The sequence below is a fragment of the Protobothrops mucrosquamatus genome, unplaced genomic scaffold (genome assembly GCF_001527695.2).
Source record: "Protobothrops mucrosquamatus isolate PMUCROS unplaced genomic scaffold, P.Mucros_1.0 scaffold566, whole genome shotgun sequence".
In the NCBI taxonomy this organism is placed as follows: domain Eukaryota; kingdom Metazoa; phylum Chordata; class Lepidosauria; order Squamata; family Viperidae; genus Protobothrops; species Protobothrops mucrosquamatus.
Genome location: NW_015386869.1, coordinates 1,652,682 through 1,672,177, shown reverse-complemented (window position 1 = coordinate 1,672,177; position 19,496 = coordinate 1,652,682). Strand labels below are relative to the sequence as shown.

The window sequence follows — 19,496 nt, the reverse complement described above, 5'->3', positions numbered from 1 at the left end:
ACCCTCCTTCTGAATCAATATAAAAGGCAAATCTTCACATCAATGGGAGATGGCACCTTCAGCAAATGTTGACTAAGGGTGCACCCAACTATGGACATCTTTAATTTCCATGAGCTATTCTTTTCTATTCTCAGACGCCAGGATCTGACTCAAATAGTCACTTACTGAAATAAAATCAACAATGATAAACATCTTTTTTTAAGAAGAAAAGCAGAAGAGAAATTCTGCTTGACATCTTTCTCTATAATGGCTATCCAAAAAATTTCAGATTCTGACACACAGCACCCAAATCACAACATATCACACAGCCGATCATTACGCAAAAACTAAACCTGCCATACACAAAAAAGATGTCGGAAATGACAGAATTCTCCAACCCCTAGGGATAACAATAGCCAACAAACCACAGCCATACTCCGTCAGGAATTATTCAGAACCAAAGACAGGACACAGAAGGATGAAAGGAACAATGTAATCTACAAAATCAACTGTAATGATTGCAACCAATTCTACATGGGACAAACATTCACGTCAATTAAAACCCAGGATCCATGAACACTGGGGCTGGCAGTCAAACGCCATGATCCCAAATCTTTAATCTCTACCCACACCAACACCAAACAATACCAGTTCGATTGGAGCAACATTAAAATCATCAGCTATGCTACTACCTGTCATGCTCGTGAGTTCATTGAAGCCTGGCAATTTCATCAATAGACACATTGACCCACAACCAGCCTATGAACCCCTCAGAATGCAAATCAACCGCTCAGCCAACCAGAGAGAGCACTTACCCTCAACCAAGTCACGCAAGCCCGCTCCCCCCATCAGCAGTTCACCTTCCAATAATCCTGACCTGGTGTAACCTCTCCATCACAAGCCTCCCACTGGTGACTCACACCTGACCCATCACAATACCCTCACTTGGCATACCCACATCTGAAGCCCTTGTAAACAGATCAGCACTGACACAGACATTCCCTAAACTCCGCTGAAGATGTTACCGAGCCTGGTAACGAAACATTTGGAAACCAACTCTCAAGCTCAGAGAACCAACCTTCACCCTCATCCTACACATGAGCTGCAGATATTTGCCACTATTGCAGATAAATCTACAAACTCTTCACAACTCCCCAGTAAATTAAATCACAGAACAATAAGCTATTGTTTTAATGTCTGCAATGCTGCTTAGTTCCTCCATGTTACATCTAAAGAAGACCCTTCATGAGGGAGTTGATTAGGTAACAGATCAGACAGCTAGCTAAGCTTCTGAACTTTACCACCATCTAAGAATGCTGTTTGACAGAGCAGCTCAATCTACTCTAGGTGAACTTTATAAAGGTGTAATCTTGGTTTGCATCTTTTCCAAACCATATACATCTCTATTAGTGCACTGGTATACTGTATTGGAAATATATCCTAGTCTGCATAAGAGGAATTATGCCTAGGTAACACAAACAAAGCTGCAGTATAAATTCAATCTTTCCCTGTAGTGTGATTAATTTAAAGTGATTTTTTTTAAAGTCGAGATGGCTCAATTTAATGTAAATGCTCTAGTGGAGAATTAGTATCATTTCTCCAAAAATTAATTATAAAAGAAATCTTTACAATTTGCAAGATTAACATCTCAAATGTTACAATTAAAAAAAATCAAACTTTCTTCCTATTTCTTAACCCGGGGGAAAATTAATACGCAAATTGAAATGCAAAGGATGAGCAAAATTTATGCATCTTTATCTCATATTCAGCATTTCTTTTGCAAAAATCACCTATATTATACATTGGAAACTGTTCACCAGAATATATTCTAGACATATGGAATTACAGAATAAAAATAAATGCTAATTTTGAATAAAAGGGTCATGTAAATATAAAGCCAGACATTTGGACAAAATTATGTTTCCCCTAACTTTGCATGATTCTGATTTACTTTTGACTCAACCGTATTATACACTCTTTAAACATTTTATTTATGTTTAAAATGTTTATGCTACTCTACTAAATGAAGCCTTCCACAGAAACCTACCAAACAAAATTCTCAAAACACATAATACAACAGAGTAATTTTAAAACAGTAATACTAAAAAACAGCAGCCTAAGTAATTAAAATATTTCCACATTTTACTTTGACGTAAAAATATTTATGAAGCTTAATGCTTTATACTTATTAGAATTGTACTGATGATCATATTTTGATATCTTCTTAGTACTAATAATTTAATTAAAATACAGTGTTTGGCAGAATATGATTTGTTCTGAGAGGCCAATGATGTTCAGAATTCTGCAATTTCTTAGGCCTAAATATTATATATCAGTATATGTTAAATGTTTTGGTAAAAATGTGCCATCAAAGCAATGACTATAATATATTTAGGTTTAATTCATAATTGACTGCTGTTAAATAAATATATTTTTCCTGGCATCTACTTGTCTTTACTTTTTTTATGAACAGTATTACAATACGTATGATGAGATGACATTCTACATTAAATTGATTCATACACACAACTAGGAATTACAGCAGGTTTACTCCAAAAGAAATATTGTAAGCAAGAAACAGGCTTACGTAAATAAGTAAATAATAGTAATTTCACAGTAGACTTCCAGGCATATGTAGGGACCTGCAGATGAGTTGGGATTCCCAAACCTGTTTCTTACATCATCTTTGTTCATAGCACCACTAATTTTCTATTATTGCATATTCCCTACAACAGAATAAGAACAAAATATTTTCTTTTCATGATAGTAAATACCTACCTATCATTTGAGCAATTGTCTTCTCATACTCTGAAACAATTTTCCTATTAAAAGATGGAAAGATATGAAAATGAACATGCATCCAAGAAATGGATTTTTCTATTGGTATCTCTTCTGTTAAAACCTTACAAATTAGCTCCAAAATGTATGACAGAATACAGTTGTTACAGTGTGGCATTTTTTAAATCAAAAGATTAATTCATAGACAGCTATGATGCTATTAAAACCATAATTATGCTATAAAATATAGACTATGACTTCCACATTGAGACTTGCTTTCTCAGTTTCTTCAGTACAAGATAGTTCTGTCATTCTGTGTATTAACTTGTGCCTTCTTATTAATGAAATTTTAAATTGATTTTGCCAGAAAGTGATAGCAGAGGGAAAAGATGATAGTTTCCGCCTGTTGGAATTTAATTTATTAATTTAATTAACAATTACATTCTGAGTTGCAGAAATGGAGGAAAAAAACCCTATTGCAATGTTCCAATTCTATGAAATAGCCCTAAACATGACACAAAACAAAACAACAATTCAAAAGTATTGCCTTAAACTTTAAAAACATTAAAGTTTTGAATTTGTTCTCCCAAGAAGGCTAGCTGATTAAATCTTATTTAAACAATTGAACTATTTATTTGAATTTTATAAGATATTGATAGATACCTTGAGTTAAGTTGTGGGGTTTTCAAACAGAAAGAGATAGAATATGTATTTATTTAATCTATTTTATTTATTGATTTGATTTATATCCTGTTTTTTATTCAGTAAGAACTCTCTTTCAACAGACCTATTTTGGTAATTTGAAGAGTCTGGTATCTGCAGTATGATTTAAAAATAAGGTATTTTTAACTGTCTCATAAACTTTAAAAGTATTGATTCATACAAAATTACACAAACCTCATTTCCATTACTTCCCTCCTACTGTCTTCATATTTCTCTTTCCATTCTGAAATCATCCTTTCCTTCGCAACTATCTTTTAAGGAAGAGAAGAAATAAAGTTGTATCAGCTTGAAAAAGTACAAAATACTTTGCCAGATAACACCCCAAGGATCGATAGAAAAGGATAGCAAGATTATAATTATGGCATTCATAGGGAAGGCAAGGAGGGCAACTGATGAAACGTGTACAATGATATTGTCATACAAACACTGGGACTTACCGTATTTTCCGGTGTATAAGACGACTTTCTAAACCCTGAAAATCTTCTCAAAAGTCGGGGGTCGTCTTATACGCCCAGTCGTCTTATACGCTGGAAAATACGGGTATTCTATTTTATTCCTTTACACATGTGGTTTGGCATATTACTCATCAAGTTTTCTCCCCCCCCCTCTATCGCTCAAACTCTATATTTTAACTGGAAAAGTTGGGGGTCGTCTTATACGCCCAGTCGTCTTATACGCCTAAAAATACGGTACATACTTGCGTTAGATGTCAGGATGCAAGTACATAATTGTGGCACATGTTATATCACCGTGTGCATGTCTTTTCTATGTCACCACTGTTTGCTACAGATGCCACTTTTATAAAATCAAAATATGTTGGCATTTCTCCCTCTTGCTAAGCTAAGACAAGGCACAAATATTAGCAAATTATACTTTTTCAAAAATCACAATTTATTGCAGAGAATTCCCCTTGGCTGGAGAATTCTGGGAATTGAAGTCCATTTGTCTTGAAGTTGCAAGTTAAGAAACCCTGTGAGCTGTACTCGTGTCTTTATGTGAATTTTATTATAACTACCTAAAGCTCTACCTAAATATGTAACTATATTCTAAAGCACACAAAACTATACCTAGATATAAAAATATCTGATTTGTTTACTATATTAGTTCTACAGAAAAAAACTTTGACCTAGGTCTTGCCAAAATTTTACCAAACTGTTCTAAATATATAAATAAAAACAAAATGATGCTCTTACAATAATCTTCTGTTTGGTAAACAAAGAAAGGCTGAACAGAGATTATATAATAAATATTCCAACCATACATGAGTTTCCTCAGAAAATAAGTATGCAAAATAGACAGGACATGGACCAAATTTGCCCAATCAACAGGGCCACTTTGCTATAATGAATTCTTGCTTGCTGTTAACTACTATTAACATATACTATTATATAAAATAATACATGGTTCCTTAATGGATAAGGAACATGCAATCTAAAGAAGGTAACTGTGGAACACATTCACTGAATTATGTTTAATGGATGAGGGAGAATTGATTCTTAAAAAAAAGAGGCCACAATGCTGGTATGGATCAGTAACTGGAAAATCATTAATTCATTCAAACCTATCATAATGAATTAATTGGAAGAACAAAGTTCAAAAAGCAGCTGCATTTGTAAAATGCCTACCAATAAACTGGCAGGGCTTCCTTGATTAAAATTGCCATTACCTCTTCCCTGGTAACTCTTAAGGCGGTATCCAGATCTTGCTGCTTATAAAGCAAAGTGGAGGCATTTTCTCCCTCTGAGCTGCTTATCCGTGAGTACAATGCACTTTTAGAGATCAAAGCATCAGCTGCAGAGTCTCTCTGTTCATTTCAAGGAAGAAACAGACAGTTAGTAAGTAATATGTTCCAGTTGTACTTTAGTGAACTATTTCAAAGGAAGTGAGAAAAGAATGCACTGTGAAAAAAAATGTGGAATTAATTAATTAAAGTATTAATCTGGGTTTATCATTAAGCTATTTCACAAGAGTTGCCATTACATGTGTGGTGATATACAGAATATTGGAAATTCCAATCTTTCTTACAAAGCACCATTTCACTGAACTTCAGCACCAAAAGTGATTACTAATGCTAGTTTTGTAAGCATCCCCAACATGATGACTTCCAAACTATACTGGACTGTATCTTTTAGAATTCTAAGCCAACATGAAAACTATGGCAGTTGGAATTTTTAAGACGCCCGAATGAGCTCAGAATGGGAAAGCCTGGTTTATATAGAACCTGCCTACTCAAATGCTTGAACATTTTTTTGCTGCTATTTCTATTCTTCATTAAAAAAAATCCTTGCTAAAATGATATCAAGTTCTCAGTAAGCAAAATACATCTGGACAACTTTATACAGGATGCAGCCTGACATCTACTGTGCTGTGTATTACTCACCATGCAACAACATGATACAAAGATCAGCAAAAGCAAGACAAATTTTATTTGAAGGTCAATAGCAAAAGAGAAGAACGAAGTTCTTTTGTTGGAACAAAGTATATTCCAACAAATACCGCAAAACATGTTTTCCACCACAATATTTAAAATGTTTATCATATAGTTATAGTTTTGGCTTATACTTTTTATTTGATATTAACTTTATTACTAAAAGCACAGAACAGCAGTTACCTAAATATAGTTCAACAGATGGTATAATAATTTAGGATAAAGTATGAAACTGTTGATGTGGATTCATTTTTATAAGAATGTGATCACAATATTAACAATGTATTTACTTAATATTCAAGGCACTGACAGATCTGATTGAACATTTTTTTAATTAAAATGCAATTATACTAGAGTAATTCATAATGATTGATACTTGATTCAAGCACCTAATCAGTGACTAAATAACATCTAAAGTCAAATAAGGCAAGTTTAAGCAGGAAACTATAAATTACAAATTCTTTCAACTGCAATACACAAAAGAAAACTAAGAAAATATTAGAGATTGGCTCTGCTATTTTCCTTACACAGAACTAATGCAGTTCAAATTTTCAGAAGCACCAAAATTATTTCCCACTAACTACCTTTCTTATATCATGTATGAACAAATCCACTGTAGATACTTGAACTAAATAATTTTTCTTATATCATGTATGAACAAATCCACTGTAGATACTTGAACTAAATAATTGCGAAAATATAATCTGACAAAAGGAATTTTAATCAGTTTTCTTATTTGTATAAAGCAGTGAACATCAGCAATGTACTGAGACTAAACATTTTATACAGTTTAATCTATTGTCAAGAGTAATTTTGGAAGCCGCCACTGCCTGATTTATGTTACGGTATATTTAGAATTTCACAATTTATTAAAGAAGTATAGAACAAATCAGTGAAGATTTCTTATAAATTCTTCATTATAAGAGATCAGTAAAGATACATAAGAGACTGAGCAAACTGTTTTAAGAGTTAATCAGTAACACTAGCTATAGCCAGACATATTAATTCAGTATTTTTTATAATAATATTAAAGTTAAGACGATTATCTATTATATAATTATATACAAACACAAGACGTGTTTGAGGATTTCCTTTGTATTACCTTTAGAAGAGAAGTGATCTGATTCATATTATTCTAGAACAGTGGTTCTCAACCTTTTTAATGCCGCGACCCCAACCGGTCGTAAGTCGACTAAACCGGTTGTAAGTCGAGGACTAAACTGGTAGTAAGTTGAGGACTACCCAACCGGTCTTACGTCGAGGACTTTCCCTGCCCGGGAGCGCCGCACATGCGTGGTTCCGCCCCCTGCGCCAGCTGAGGCATAGCTGGCAAGTGGCAGAGACGGAGCAGGCCGACCACCAGCTGGCCCAGCCCAAGGGAGGTAAGGCACCCGCCGGAAAAGGGGGGAAAAATGGCGGACAAAAAAATGGCAGACAAAAAAATGGCAGACAGCCTTGCTTGGCGACCCCCATGAAATGGTCGATCAACCCCAAATGGGGTCCCGACCCACAGGTTGAGAACCACTGTTCTAGAAAACCCCATGTGAAAAACGGGGTTTTTCATTTTTTGTAAGTTTTTACTTTTCTAAATATTGGGATACTTCTTCGTTTCAAAAATAATATACACGAAAATGTCTACTTTGAAATATTTATATAGACACTGACATATACAACTTTCTTTCTCTAAAAATAATAATAAAAACCCAATGGAATTATGATTTTTATATGAAACTGACATGCCCCAAACTAAGACTAATTATCTATTCTAACTTGCAGTTTGGGCTACTTTTTATTCTATAAATGAGAACTAAAATGTATCCTCTGAAAGACGTGGGAAATGAATCCAATATTATTCACATAAAAACATCATTATGAGAGTAAATATACTGATTTTGTAGCTGGCACCAGGATTATCATGAAGATTAGCAGGTTCACTATTGGAAATTTTTATTATGCATTCAAATAATTTGAATTCAGCTCTCATTTGCATGAAACCCAAAGCGGTTAACCCTAGCACAAAAATAATTAGACAGATAAAAATAAAAAATATTTGGGGGTAAAAGGCAATTTAGAAATAGATATGAAGCAGAAATGTTGATCCTTTAAATGAAGCAACTTAGCAACAAGATAAGATAAGATAAGATAAGATAAGATAAGATAACCTTTTTTGCCATTTTTATACTGTGGGCACGATGGCACACATCAAAAATGAAATTTAGTTGCCTGCTCTCAATGTGAAACACATACATGACACATACTATGAACAACATATGTATAGACCCACATCCCTACATATACATAGCAAATAAATATTAAATATTGTCCATCTTGAATATATAACGGAAGGAGGAAGTTTGAGAGTTCGCAAGGTTAATCCTGTATGGAATGAAACTCTGGCTGAATCTGGATGTTCTGCTTCGGATACCACAAAGCCTCCTCCCAGAAGGTAACAAGGAAAACAGGTTGTGAAGAGGATGTGTAGTGTCCCAGATAATCTTATGGACCTTGCTCAAGCAGTGCTTCTGTGCTATGTCCTGGATGGGAGGGAGGGAACTGCCAATGATCTTTTCGGCCATTCTTACCACTCTCTGCACCGCCTTCCTGTCTGAAGTAGTGATGCCTCCAAACCAGACTGTGATGCTGTATGACAGGATGCTCTTGATTGTCCCGCTGTAGAAAGTGGTCAGGACAGGGGAAGGAAGATGTGCTTTTCTCATGAGGCGCAGAAAATACAGGCGCTGCTGTGCCCGCTTCACCAGTTTCTCACTGTTGAGCAACCAAGTCAGCCTACTCGTTAGCTGCACACCCAGGAATTTGATGCTGGTAACTGTCTCCACAGGTGAATCATTTATGCACAGAGAAGTGTGGCTGTGCCTGCCTTTTCTGAAGTCAACAATGATCTCTTTGGTTTTTCCGGTATTTAAAACTAGGCTGTTTTCCTTACACCAGTTCACCAATCCTTTAACCTCCTTGCGGTAAGCTTCCACCTTGTCATCCTGAATAAGGCCCACTACTATTGTATCATCTGCAAACTTCACAATATGGTTGGTGACAAACCTAGCACAACAGTCATGGGTCAACAGGGTGAACAGCAGCGGACTTAAGACACAGCCCTGAGGAGAACCTGTGCTCAAGAAAATGGTATTAGAGGTATTTGTTCCAACTCGCACATATTGGGGCCTGTTGGTAAGAAAATCAAGAATCCAGTTGCACAAAGGAGTGTTTAAGCCTAAAAGGCCCAGTTTGTCTACNGGTCAAAAGCTGGCGAGAGGCTAGATACAATAGTGTCCTTTATCAGCTTCTCAAAGCATTTCATGATGGTGGATGTCAGTGCAACTGGACGGTAATCATTGAGGCCTGTAATTGTGGACTTTTTTGGCACTGGCAAGATGATGGCCATCTTAAAACACGATGCGACCACTGCCTGCTGCAATGAGAGGTTGAAAATATCTGTGAGAACACAAGCCAGCTCCTCTGCGAATTCCCTGAGGACACGTCCAGGGATGTTATCTGGGCCTGATGCTTTCCGAATGTTAACTGTCTGCAGTGGTTTCCGGACAGAGGTGACATCAAAGCTTGGCACTTGCTCATCAGGATGGGGCACTGCTTTCCAATATTTTCAGAAAATTCTATATACCTAATTTTCACTTATTTTTTGTCTACTGTAAGTCTATGTTGTTCTATTAGATCTACTCATCACTGATTTAACATGTTGACTATGGTAATGATTGCTTAAAGAAGTAGATCAAATGGTGCTTCCCAACCGATCATATTACATGGAAAGATTATGTTTAATTTAATCAGGGCAGCTTGCCCAAAAGCTTGTTTTTCAAATTTGCCAGAACAATCTCTTGAAAATTTTAATTAAGATAAATTACTTAACAAGCCATTCATATAATTGTATCACATCTTGTTGATTCATTCTGGGAAAATGCCCAGTAGTTTTGCAATGGCTTCCAGATGATATTAAGTTATTTAGATTCTACACTGTAGAAGCAACAAGGCTAGAAAAGAACACAATAAGCATTAGGCTGGTAATATGCAGGAAGCAGCTATATAATCTGCTTCATGTGATATTTCCCCAGTCACTGCAGCAGTCTCAGCTCAGCAGAAAATGTGTATCAGTCCTAGAGGTGGCTTACAATTTCTAGGAGGAATTAACTCTGGCTTTGAGAAGGAGATGTGTGAGAAAAACGGTTGCTCAGCCCAATGAAACTAGAAAGTATGAGAAAGAGACTTAAAGCAACTCATTCCTGAGTGTAGATCCTCTGGGAGTGGAAGGCAGCAGAGCTGTTAATACATCTAATAACAATAAAGTACCCTTCCTGGAATCCTTGGGGTGTGTTCCTTGACTTTGAAAAGTGGACAAATTTGTTTTATAAACAACAAAACAAAACAACTAGGCAGGCAGTGGATAGGTAGTCCTTGACTTACAACAGTTTGTTTAGTGACTGTTTGAAGTTGCACCAGCACTGAAAAATGTGACTTATGATCATTTGTCACACTTTCGATTGTTGCAGGATCCCAGTGGTCACGTGATCAAAATTTGGACACTTGGCAACTGGCATGTACTTATGATGGTTGCAGTCTCAAGTCCATGTGATCACCTTTTGCGACCTTCTGATAAGCAAAGTCAATGGGGAAGCCAGAGTCACTTAACAACTATGTGACTAACAATGCAGTGATTCACTTAACCACTGCGGCAAGAAATGACATAAAATGAGGCAAAACTCACTTAACAAGTATCTCATTTAACCACCAAAATTTTGGGCTGAATGATAGCCATAAGTAGAGGACTACCTGCAGTGATCAATGTCCCTCCCAAACTTGTCAGCATATACTGGACCTGCAATATGATTGCTCTGCTGCAGATTTAACTCAGATATGTTATAATGTTGGAGTTGCAGGCTCTAACTATTGGAAGTAAAGAATACCTTTAGAATTATCTTCGTTAAATCAGACCAGGCAGCCAAATTATGACTTAAAAACTACCAAAATCGGGGGGGGGGGAGAGAGAATATATTAGTTATAATGCTCAATACTGGAAACACAGAATAAAAAATCTGAAGTATGAAAAAATTAAATATGTAAGAATGCTAAGATATTTAAATCAACATTTATACAGATTCAGCTGAGATACTATCAGACCTATCAGATTTTTCAGGCTACACAATTTAACTGAATAATCACAGAGACGAAAAACAGGATCTACCTTGGTCACAATCAGCAACAACAGAGTCTCAGTCACAGTAATGCAAAATACAATTGGTAGTCTGTCGTATAGATTACAACTAACAAATTAGTGGCAATAGTTCATACCTCCCTGTTTTGAAATGAATGTTTTCAGTCTGTGATACAGCACTGCCAGGCAAATATTCAGGTGGCATCAGAATTAAAAAAAACAAAACCAGAAACACAAAGTACACATAACCTCCTATAAAGAAAATCCCATGAGCTCCTTTCCACTGATATCACCATAAGGAGTCTTCCAGGGAAGCTGCACAGATCAAACACATGATTTAAGAACTAACATTTCACTCTAGTTTAGATTGCATGCGCCACAGGCTCAACCTCACTCCAATATGTCAACAGCCAGCATGCTGTGGGCATAGCAGGCGGGAAAAAAGAAACAAAACATTTTTGATCTTAATGTATAAAGAAGAGATTAACGTATGAGGCCTCTTCCCTCTCTTAGAATCTGTTTCCTCCCATTATTTTAAACCACTTCTTAAGACAATTGAAATGTGGATTGTTGCCTAAAGAGCAAAACTGTCATCTACACAGAATTTCTAACACACACACACACACACAGATATGAATCCTGGCATTTGCAGTTTTTTGTATGCTGTGTGCAATTTTGACATCACAGAGTTTGTCAAAATTGTCTAAACCAACAAAGTGATACCTCAGTTTGCGGGTTCTCTTTGACTATATAGGCACCATTTCTTGCTTATGACTAAAGCTCCTTATTGCAGATTTAGACAATTTAGGCAACGATTAAAGTCCATCTCATCCCCCATGGCAACAATTCTAGATGCAGTTTCATTTGTGCCAGCCGATGGGAAGAGATAGATGCAGCTTGCTTAATCACCCATTCTTTTGCAGGACCATCTCTCACTGAGTTTTATGTTGCCAACAACCATATAGGAAATCTTTTTAAAGGGCATGGGGATTACAGTAAGAAAGAAGAGCGTTGCTTGATCAGAAATCTTCTTCAGTTGGGAAAAGCTGGGAAGAAACTGTGGGAAGAAAATCCTGGATCCAAATCCATCCATTTTTTAAACTGGTTGAGTATCAGTTTTTACTTCTCAAGGCATTGATCCCTGCAATCATTGGCCTGCAGATAAAGCCAATTTTCAAGCAATAACATGCTATAGCAAGTGTCCCAAATTTGGTGAATTGTTTTATTTACAAAATGATTTTTAAAAAAACCCAGAACACTTTTCTGAATTCTTGCCATACTAAATTTTTGGATATACAGTGATATACATCACACAACTGTGAATATTTTTCCTATTTTTCATTTTTCCTATTTTGGGAATACATCACACAACTGTGAAGAATTTTCACCCAATTCTTCTAAGATTGCATGTGTTTCTGGCCTTATCCAAACTCTGAGTATTCTCCATAATATACATAGTGTCTCTTCCATGCCCCTCTATAGAAATCACCAACCTAAAACATAAATTAAACCTAGCAGAGGCTGAAAAAATGGCCCAACAAATTAAAAGGGCAAAACAAAACTTTTTTGAAAACGCTAATAAACTGGGTAGGTGGTTAGCATACACATTGAAAAAAGAAAGAGAGAAAAAATTGATAAACAAACTGCAAGACTCAAAAGGCGATTTACAATTCCAAAATGACATACTCAAAAAAATAATCAAAGACTTTTACAAGACACTTTATGACACAGAAGAAATTTCACAAGAAACAATAAAGCAATACATAAAAAAACTGACTTACCAAAAATCTCAGAGAATATCCAAAATATGCTAAATGAAAAAATATCAATGATGGAGGTAACAGAGGCCATTAAAAGGCAAAAAAAAAAAAAATTATAAGACCCCAGGTCCAGATGGGCTATCTGCAGAGTTTTATAAATGCCTACAAAATACATTAAGCCCATTAATGAAAGAACCGTGTAACGAGTTACTTTTAGAAGCTAAAATACCAAAAGAATATTACTTTAATACCCAAAGAAGACTCAGACTTGATACAGATAAAAATTATAGACCAATATCTCTATTAAATGTGGATTATAAAATTTTTGCTTCAATAATAGCAGAAAGAGTAAAGAGATTTCTGATTGAATTTATACACACAGACCAAAATGGATTTTTACCTAAGAGACAAATAAAAAACAATTTATGAATGATTTTAGACACCTTTGAATACTATGAAATGCATCCAGGGAAGCAGATGGTGCTAATATTCCTAGATGCACAGAAGGCTTTTGATAACGTAAACTGGCAATTTATGATTCAACAACTAAATGAAATGGACTTTGGAGAAAACTTTATAAATACAATTAAAACAATCTATCATAGACAAATAGCTAAAATAATCGTAAATGGAGATTTTATAGAAAGTTTTAACATTAAAAAAGGCACAAGACAAGGATGTCCATTATCCCCATTATTATTTATATTAACACTGAAAGTATTAAATAAAAATATTAGGAAGACTCAGAAATTAAAGGAATGAAGATAAAAGATGAAAAATATAAACTACAAGCATTCGCGGATGACTTGGTTTTCATATTAGAAGAGCCGCTTGTGTCAAGCCCCAAGTTTCTGAAAAAGATAGAAGAATTTGGAGAAGTGACAGGAATGAAAATAAATAGAGAAAAGACCAAACTGATAATCAAAAACCTTACAGATAAAAAAAATCAATTGTCAGAAAAAACAGATCTTCAAATAGTTAAGAAAGTTAAATACCTGGGGGTATACTTAATGACAAGATGTGCAACAATAAAAGACAACTATGCAAAACTATTAAAACAAATAAAACTAGACCTGGATAAATGGAAAAACCTATGATTCTCAATGTTAGGGAGAATAGCAACGGTGAAGATGAATATCTTATCAAAATTACTCTTCTTATTTCAAACAACACCTATAAAATTGGGGAAATTTTTTTTTTGATCAACTAAATACACTGATCTTGAAATTTATTTGGCAAAGAAAAAAAGTCAGAATTCGATTGAAAATGCTACAAGAAGCAAAAGAAAATGGAGGATTTGGGCTGCCAGATTGGGCCCTATACTATCAAGCATCTGCACTATTATGGATAAAAGAATGGATAACCCTTAGACATAAAAGACTACTATACCTAGAAGGGCATGACCCACAACTTGGATGGCATGCCTTCCTATCGTATGGGAAGAATAAAATACATAGATACTTTCAAAACCACAATATAAGAAACACACTTCTTTTAGAATGGGAAAAGATAAAAGCAAAAATGTACATGAAATACCTGGATGGCTTTCAACAATGGAAGTGTTTGTTCACCCAAACCTAATTAACTATGAGCAAATTGTGACTTTATAAAGACATTTTGAATATTGAAGGAAAACTAAAATCTAGACAAGAACTAGAAGACCAGGATATTGATCTATCATGGTGGCCACATCTGCAAATTCAAATGAGATATGAAAAAGATGCTAAAACATCTAGATTCTATAAAGGACAGAATTTGACCAGATACTATAGGCATCAGATGAAAAATTGATTAAGAAACTGTATAAGTACATGCTAAGTTTAAAGATGGAAGAGGAACAAGTTAAAGAAATAATGATAATATAAGCAAAAAACTTTGGGCATAACATAGAGTTAGAAAATTGGCAAAGCCTTTGGAAAAGAAACTCTAAAATAAGAAAGATGGTGGCATACAAAGAAAACCTATCTAAAATGCTTTACAGATGGCACTTACCACCTGTGAGGTTAGCAAAAATGTTTAAAAATATGTCTAGCAATTGTTGGAAATGTAGACAAAAACCAGGCACATATTATCATCTTTGTTGGATATGCCCTAAGGCTAAAAGATTTTGGTCAAGAATACATATATGGTTAGAGAGAATGACAAAAAACATGTAGATTTTAAGCCAGAATTATTTCTGTAGGTATAATTGTAGGAAATTATGAGAAAGAATGTGTATATTTAATGTTACATGTATTAACAGCAGTGAGAATTGTATTTGCTCAACACTGGAAAGATGAAGAATTACCAGCGGAGGAAGAGTTAATCAGGAAAATTTTGGACTGTGCAGAAAATGCGCATTGAAAATGAAGGCGAAAGAAGATTTTAGAACATGGGATACATTTTATCAATGCCTAGAAAAATGAGGTAGAGAGAAAGGAGTTTAACATGTATTAGTAAGCTAAATATTGGAACTCAGACAACATGTTGCTGATAAAATATTAAGGATTTGATTATAAAAAAAAATAATAAAATGTGATTATAAAAAAAAGAAATCACCAACCTCATTTATATTTCTAATATATATTGATTAGACTGTGAAAATCACAGGTCTGTATAAGAAAATGGCAGCCAATGTATTCCTGTGACCAAGCTCATGTGATAGTCAGTTTCAAAACATATCTGCAAAGTGGAATGTGACCACATCTGAGATTAGAGAAAAGAAACTTTCACATGCTTTTTTCTATCTTTCTACATAGCAATGGACCAAAGTCATCCAGCATCACCACTCAGAAAAACTTATTGTTAAAGTAAAAGCAGCAACACAGTTTTTAAGCACACAAACTGCAGGCAGAGGAGATACCTCAGTATTTAAGGAGTTGAAAGAAGACAAGGTAATTTGTCTGGCTAGCTTCAGGGCTTCTATCCTCATTGCAGCAAATTCTAATTCCTCCTGCCAGTGAGATGGTTGTGACAATGTACAGGGAAAATCCATTAAGCACGATGCAAAGACAAATGCCCATAGTTACAGAACACATTAGGATAATTGTTTTAGGATATTGCATATATATTGGCTGAGGTCCACATATTCTATTAGGCCATGATGGGTTTTAACTACCAATGACCGACGAAACTACACTGGCTGATCCACCAACACTACATGCTAAGGCAAGAGAATTACATTATAGTTCATTGTGTTGCAAGATTTAAGGAGAAATGACATGAAATATTTAACCCGCAATCATCTCTTTTAATTTTTTCATTAACAGTAAAATCCTTTCTGATATACATTTATTCCTCAGGGAGCTAATTACACATGCCTGAGATACAGCTATAAACTACATCAGTGATGGTGAACCTTTTAGAGACCGAGTGCCCAAACTGCAACCCAAAACCCACTTATGCATCGTCGGGTGCCAGGTGGGTGTGGCCCATTGGGTGGGTGTGGCCCATTGGGTGGGCGTGGCCCATCGGGTAGGCGTGGCTGCCGTGGTAACGGCAGACTGGGTGGGACTAAAAAGTTCAATCAATCAATTCCAACTTTGCAAGATCTTTTTTTTCCCCGTGAGAAGTTGAAATTGACTGATTGATTCAACCTTTTTTTTTTTTTTTGCACACGGCGGAGGCCTAAAGTGAAAAAGTTTTATAAAACCCAGCTGAAGGCCTAGGACTGGGGCGACGGCGCGCGTGCCCACAGAGGGGGCTCTGAGTGCCGCCTCTGGCACCCGTGCCATAGGTTCGCCACCACTGAACTACATGTTGAATGTTTAGTATCTATGAAATGTCACCAAAATGATCTTAAAAGGGGTATTTATAGTTAAGCGGAGCTAAACACTGTAACAGCTATAGCTGGCAAGGGAAGGGCGGGGGAAGGGCATGTCAAAATCTGTAAAATGGCAGATGCAGCATCATTATTTAATCTCCATTCACCTGACATGACCAGAGAGTTGGGTAGATGAAGTGTATAATGTAAAGATGTAGACAAATACATCATTCACAGATCAGATTATTTGAAAGGAAGATATACATATGTGAAACTATGTAAAATCAATATATTATGTACCCACTTTTTCTTTGGACATAAGCAAATTCAATATGTTTGTGCATGTATATGTGTGTGTGTGTGTGTGTGTGTGAGAGAGAGAGAGAGAGAGAGAGAGACAGAGAGAGATAGAGACAAAGAGAGAGAGAGAGAGAGAGAGACAGAGAGAGAGAGAGAGAGAGAGAGAGAGAAAACGAACAATTTTTATTTTTTTTTATGGCAGAGTTTTGCTACACTTTAGAAACCTGCCCTTATTGCACCAGAACATTCATAAGGAGCACAATCAAATCTGCATTACAAACCTGAAGTTTCTGAGCAAATACTGGGGGATTCTTTTCTGCTAAATCAGGCTCCAGATACTGAAGCTGATCACATACTAAAGGTGGATGAGATATCCTACTAAGGAGAGCATCAGCGGAAACATAGGAATCTTCAGGACTGATCTGAAGAGCAAGAAAGATAAAGAAATTGAGAGAACTACTCATGATTAAAACCACTAATTAGCTCCTGTAAATATATGACAAACGCCAACCAAATCTGAAGTAAAATATATACTGTATATTTTCAACTGGACCATAAAAACCTGAGATCTGGCAAGAAAATAATATATAAAACTGAACTGTTCACATGTAGATTTTTCTTTAAAAAAAATACATTTAAGACAATTCTGTTACACTCTTTTTAACTAGTGAAATAATTCCATTTCCAAAGAGCTTTTTGCAGATTGCTAACACTAGATGCGTAAGGACCACAAATCCCAATCAGGTTTGGGAAAGTCAGCCCATAGCACAGTTGCCCAAATTAGAGCTAGGAAACGCTTTTGGGAATTAATTTTGTATTATTTATTTGTTTGCTTGCTTGTTAAAGAGATGGGATTTGCACAAGTCTATCAGAGTAGGGAGAATATTTTTATATTTTCCAAGAAATGGCCCAGGGTCATTTCTCCACTCTTGGGGAAATGACAATCTAGAGCAGAGGTTTTTAAACTGGAGCATGTCCTGAGTAAGGAAGTAAGGGAGCAATTTGTAATTGCTTGTTTATGTCTTGAAGATCTAGTTTGGAGCTGCTAAGATGGTCATGCAAAATAAGAGAATCTGGATTTTGTTGTTGTTTTTTTGAGGGGGGAATGGCATTATTGAAGACTGTGAAAAGGAGTAAGTAGGTCAAACAGTTTCAGACCAGCGATCGACACCAACCTTGCTTTACAGTCAAGCTAGATGCCCAATGAAGAGATGTTCCAAACCCTTGATAACTTACTATGTTGTCTGAAGCACTTCCTATGGACACAGATTCCAGTTCTTTTGTTTTATCAGACTGTACTGATGATTCTTGGTTAGCTACTAGGCATCGTGAGGCTGGGTGCTGTAGTTTTATACCACAGGTAAGCTGACTTTCTGTTTCTTCCAGACTTGACCTAAGGGAAAGAGAATAGTATAGTATGTTTTCAAACTGGAGAACTGAAAATATTCATTGATTGTCGATTTACCTACATACTATTTTATTACAAAGCAGGCTAATTCTCAAGGTTATGGTTAGCATTTCTGTTTAAAATTAGCATTTGTTTAAAATGATTGGCATATCATGTGGTCTTATTTCAGACTAGGCAGACAGCATCTGAATGGCAGGCTTATGAGTCAAGTGAACAATATGATTACATTCTATCTATATTAAAACTATGATGCAATATTTTCATTTTTATTTCATTCTATCATTAAATCCATATCTGCCAGCATTACTACTCTAAATGAATACAGTAACTATTAGATATTTAAAGTTGTAAGTAATCAATATCTTTATGAATTATTTCTAAATTGCCATTTTCTCCTCTTGGTCATTAATGGGGTTGACATATTAAATGTTAACTGATTTTATCCTATGCCATTCCAAAGCATACCCAATTAAAGAATTTAACACATTATCATGCAGTATGTGGAACAATATAAAAGCTTCAAGAAAAACTATTTCTAGCTCTGATTATTTCATATTTTTTACAACTGTTTTAATAGATAATGCAACAAAGTACCCAGAACAAGGAGTTGTAGAATCTGATAAACGGGCTGGTGGAGACTTGATTGGACTCTCTTGCTGAGCATTGAACATGAGGTACAAAGATTGCTTTGTCTGGCCATCATCATCCTTGAGGTCAAAGAAAATATAAGAGCAATGTTACTATATATCTTTTCCTGGAACAATGTCTCCTAACTATCCTATCATGAAACATATTACAATGCTAAAAGTAATTCCAAAATTCAGATATATTAAATTAAGTACAGAATAAGTTGGCAAAACCTTTTAGCTGTTCTGCATGCAAATGAATAGCTCAATTGTGACTTTCCTCTATATGTACCATAGAGAAATACTGTAAGAGGAAACAACAAGAATTCCACAAGTAGAAACTTACGGCTATGGAAGAACCTATTTTTTCCATGTATTCTATTTCATATGTGTTGCCATATTCCAGCTCTGAAATACAAAGTAAAATGTCTTTAGTAAGGAAAAGAAAAAGTTTTCTTATGGACAGCATACATTCTCTAGACATTAAAATCAGGGTAATAAATCATAAGCCAGAATGTGCTGAATAAAGATTTTTGGCCAAGTCAAAGGTTGAAAGCATAAACTAGGACT

General features: G+C 35.5%; 1 protein-coding gene across 1 annotated transcript in view; it reads right to left on the bottom strand.

The window, feature by feature from the left end:
• Window positions 1-19,496, bottom strand: part of TACC2 (transforming acidic coiled-coil containing protein 2) — a 133,827-nt gene that overhangs the window by 10,842 nt on the left and 103,489 nt on the right. Inside the window, exons 9-16 of the mRNA XM_015817241.1 lie at window positions 19,273-19,334; window positions 18,895-19,007; window positions 18,129-18,285; window positions 17,174-17,314; window positions 15,693-15,782; window positions 5,147-5,284; window positions 3,655-3,731; window positions 2,758-2,801 (exon numbers count right to left, since the gene is read on the bottom strand). Of these exons, the coding sequence (XP_015672727.1) occupies window positions 2,758-2,801; window positions 3,655-3,731; window positions 5,147-5,284; window positions 15,693-15,782; window positions 17,174-17,314; window positions 18,129-18,285; window positions 18,895-19,007; window positions 19,273-19,334 (822 nt within the window). The remainder of the gene's footprint in view (window positions 1-2,757; window positions 2,802-3,654; window positions 3,732-5,146; window positions 5,285-15,692; window positions 15,783-17,173; window positions 17,315-18,128; window positions 18,286-18,894; window positions 19,008-19,272; window positions 19,335-19,496) is intronic.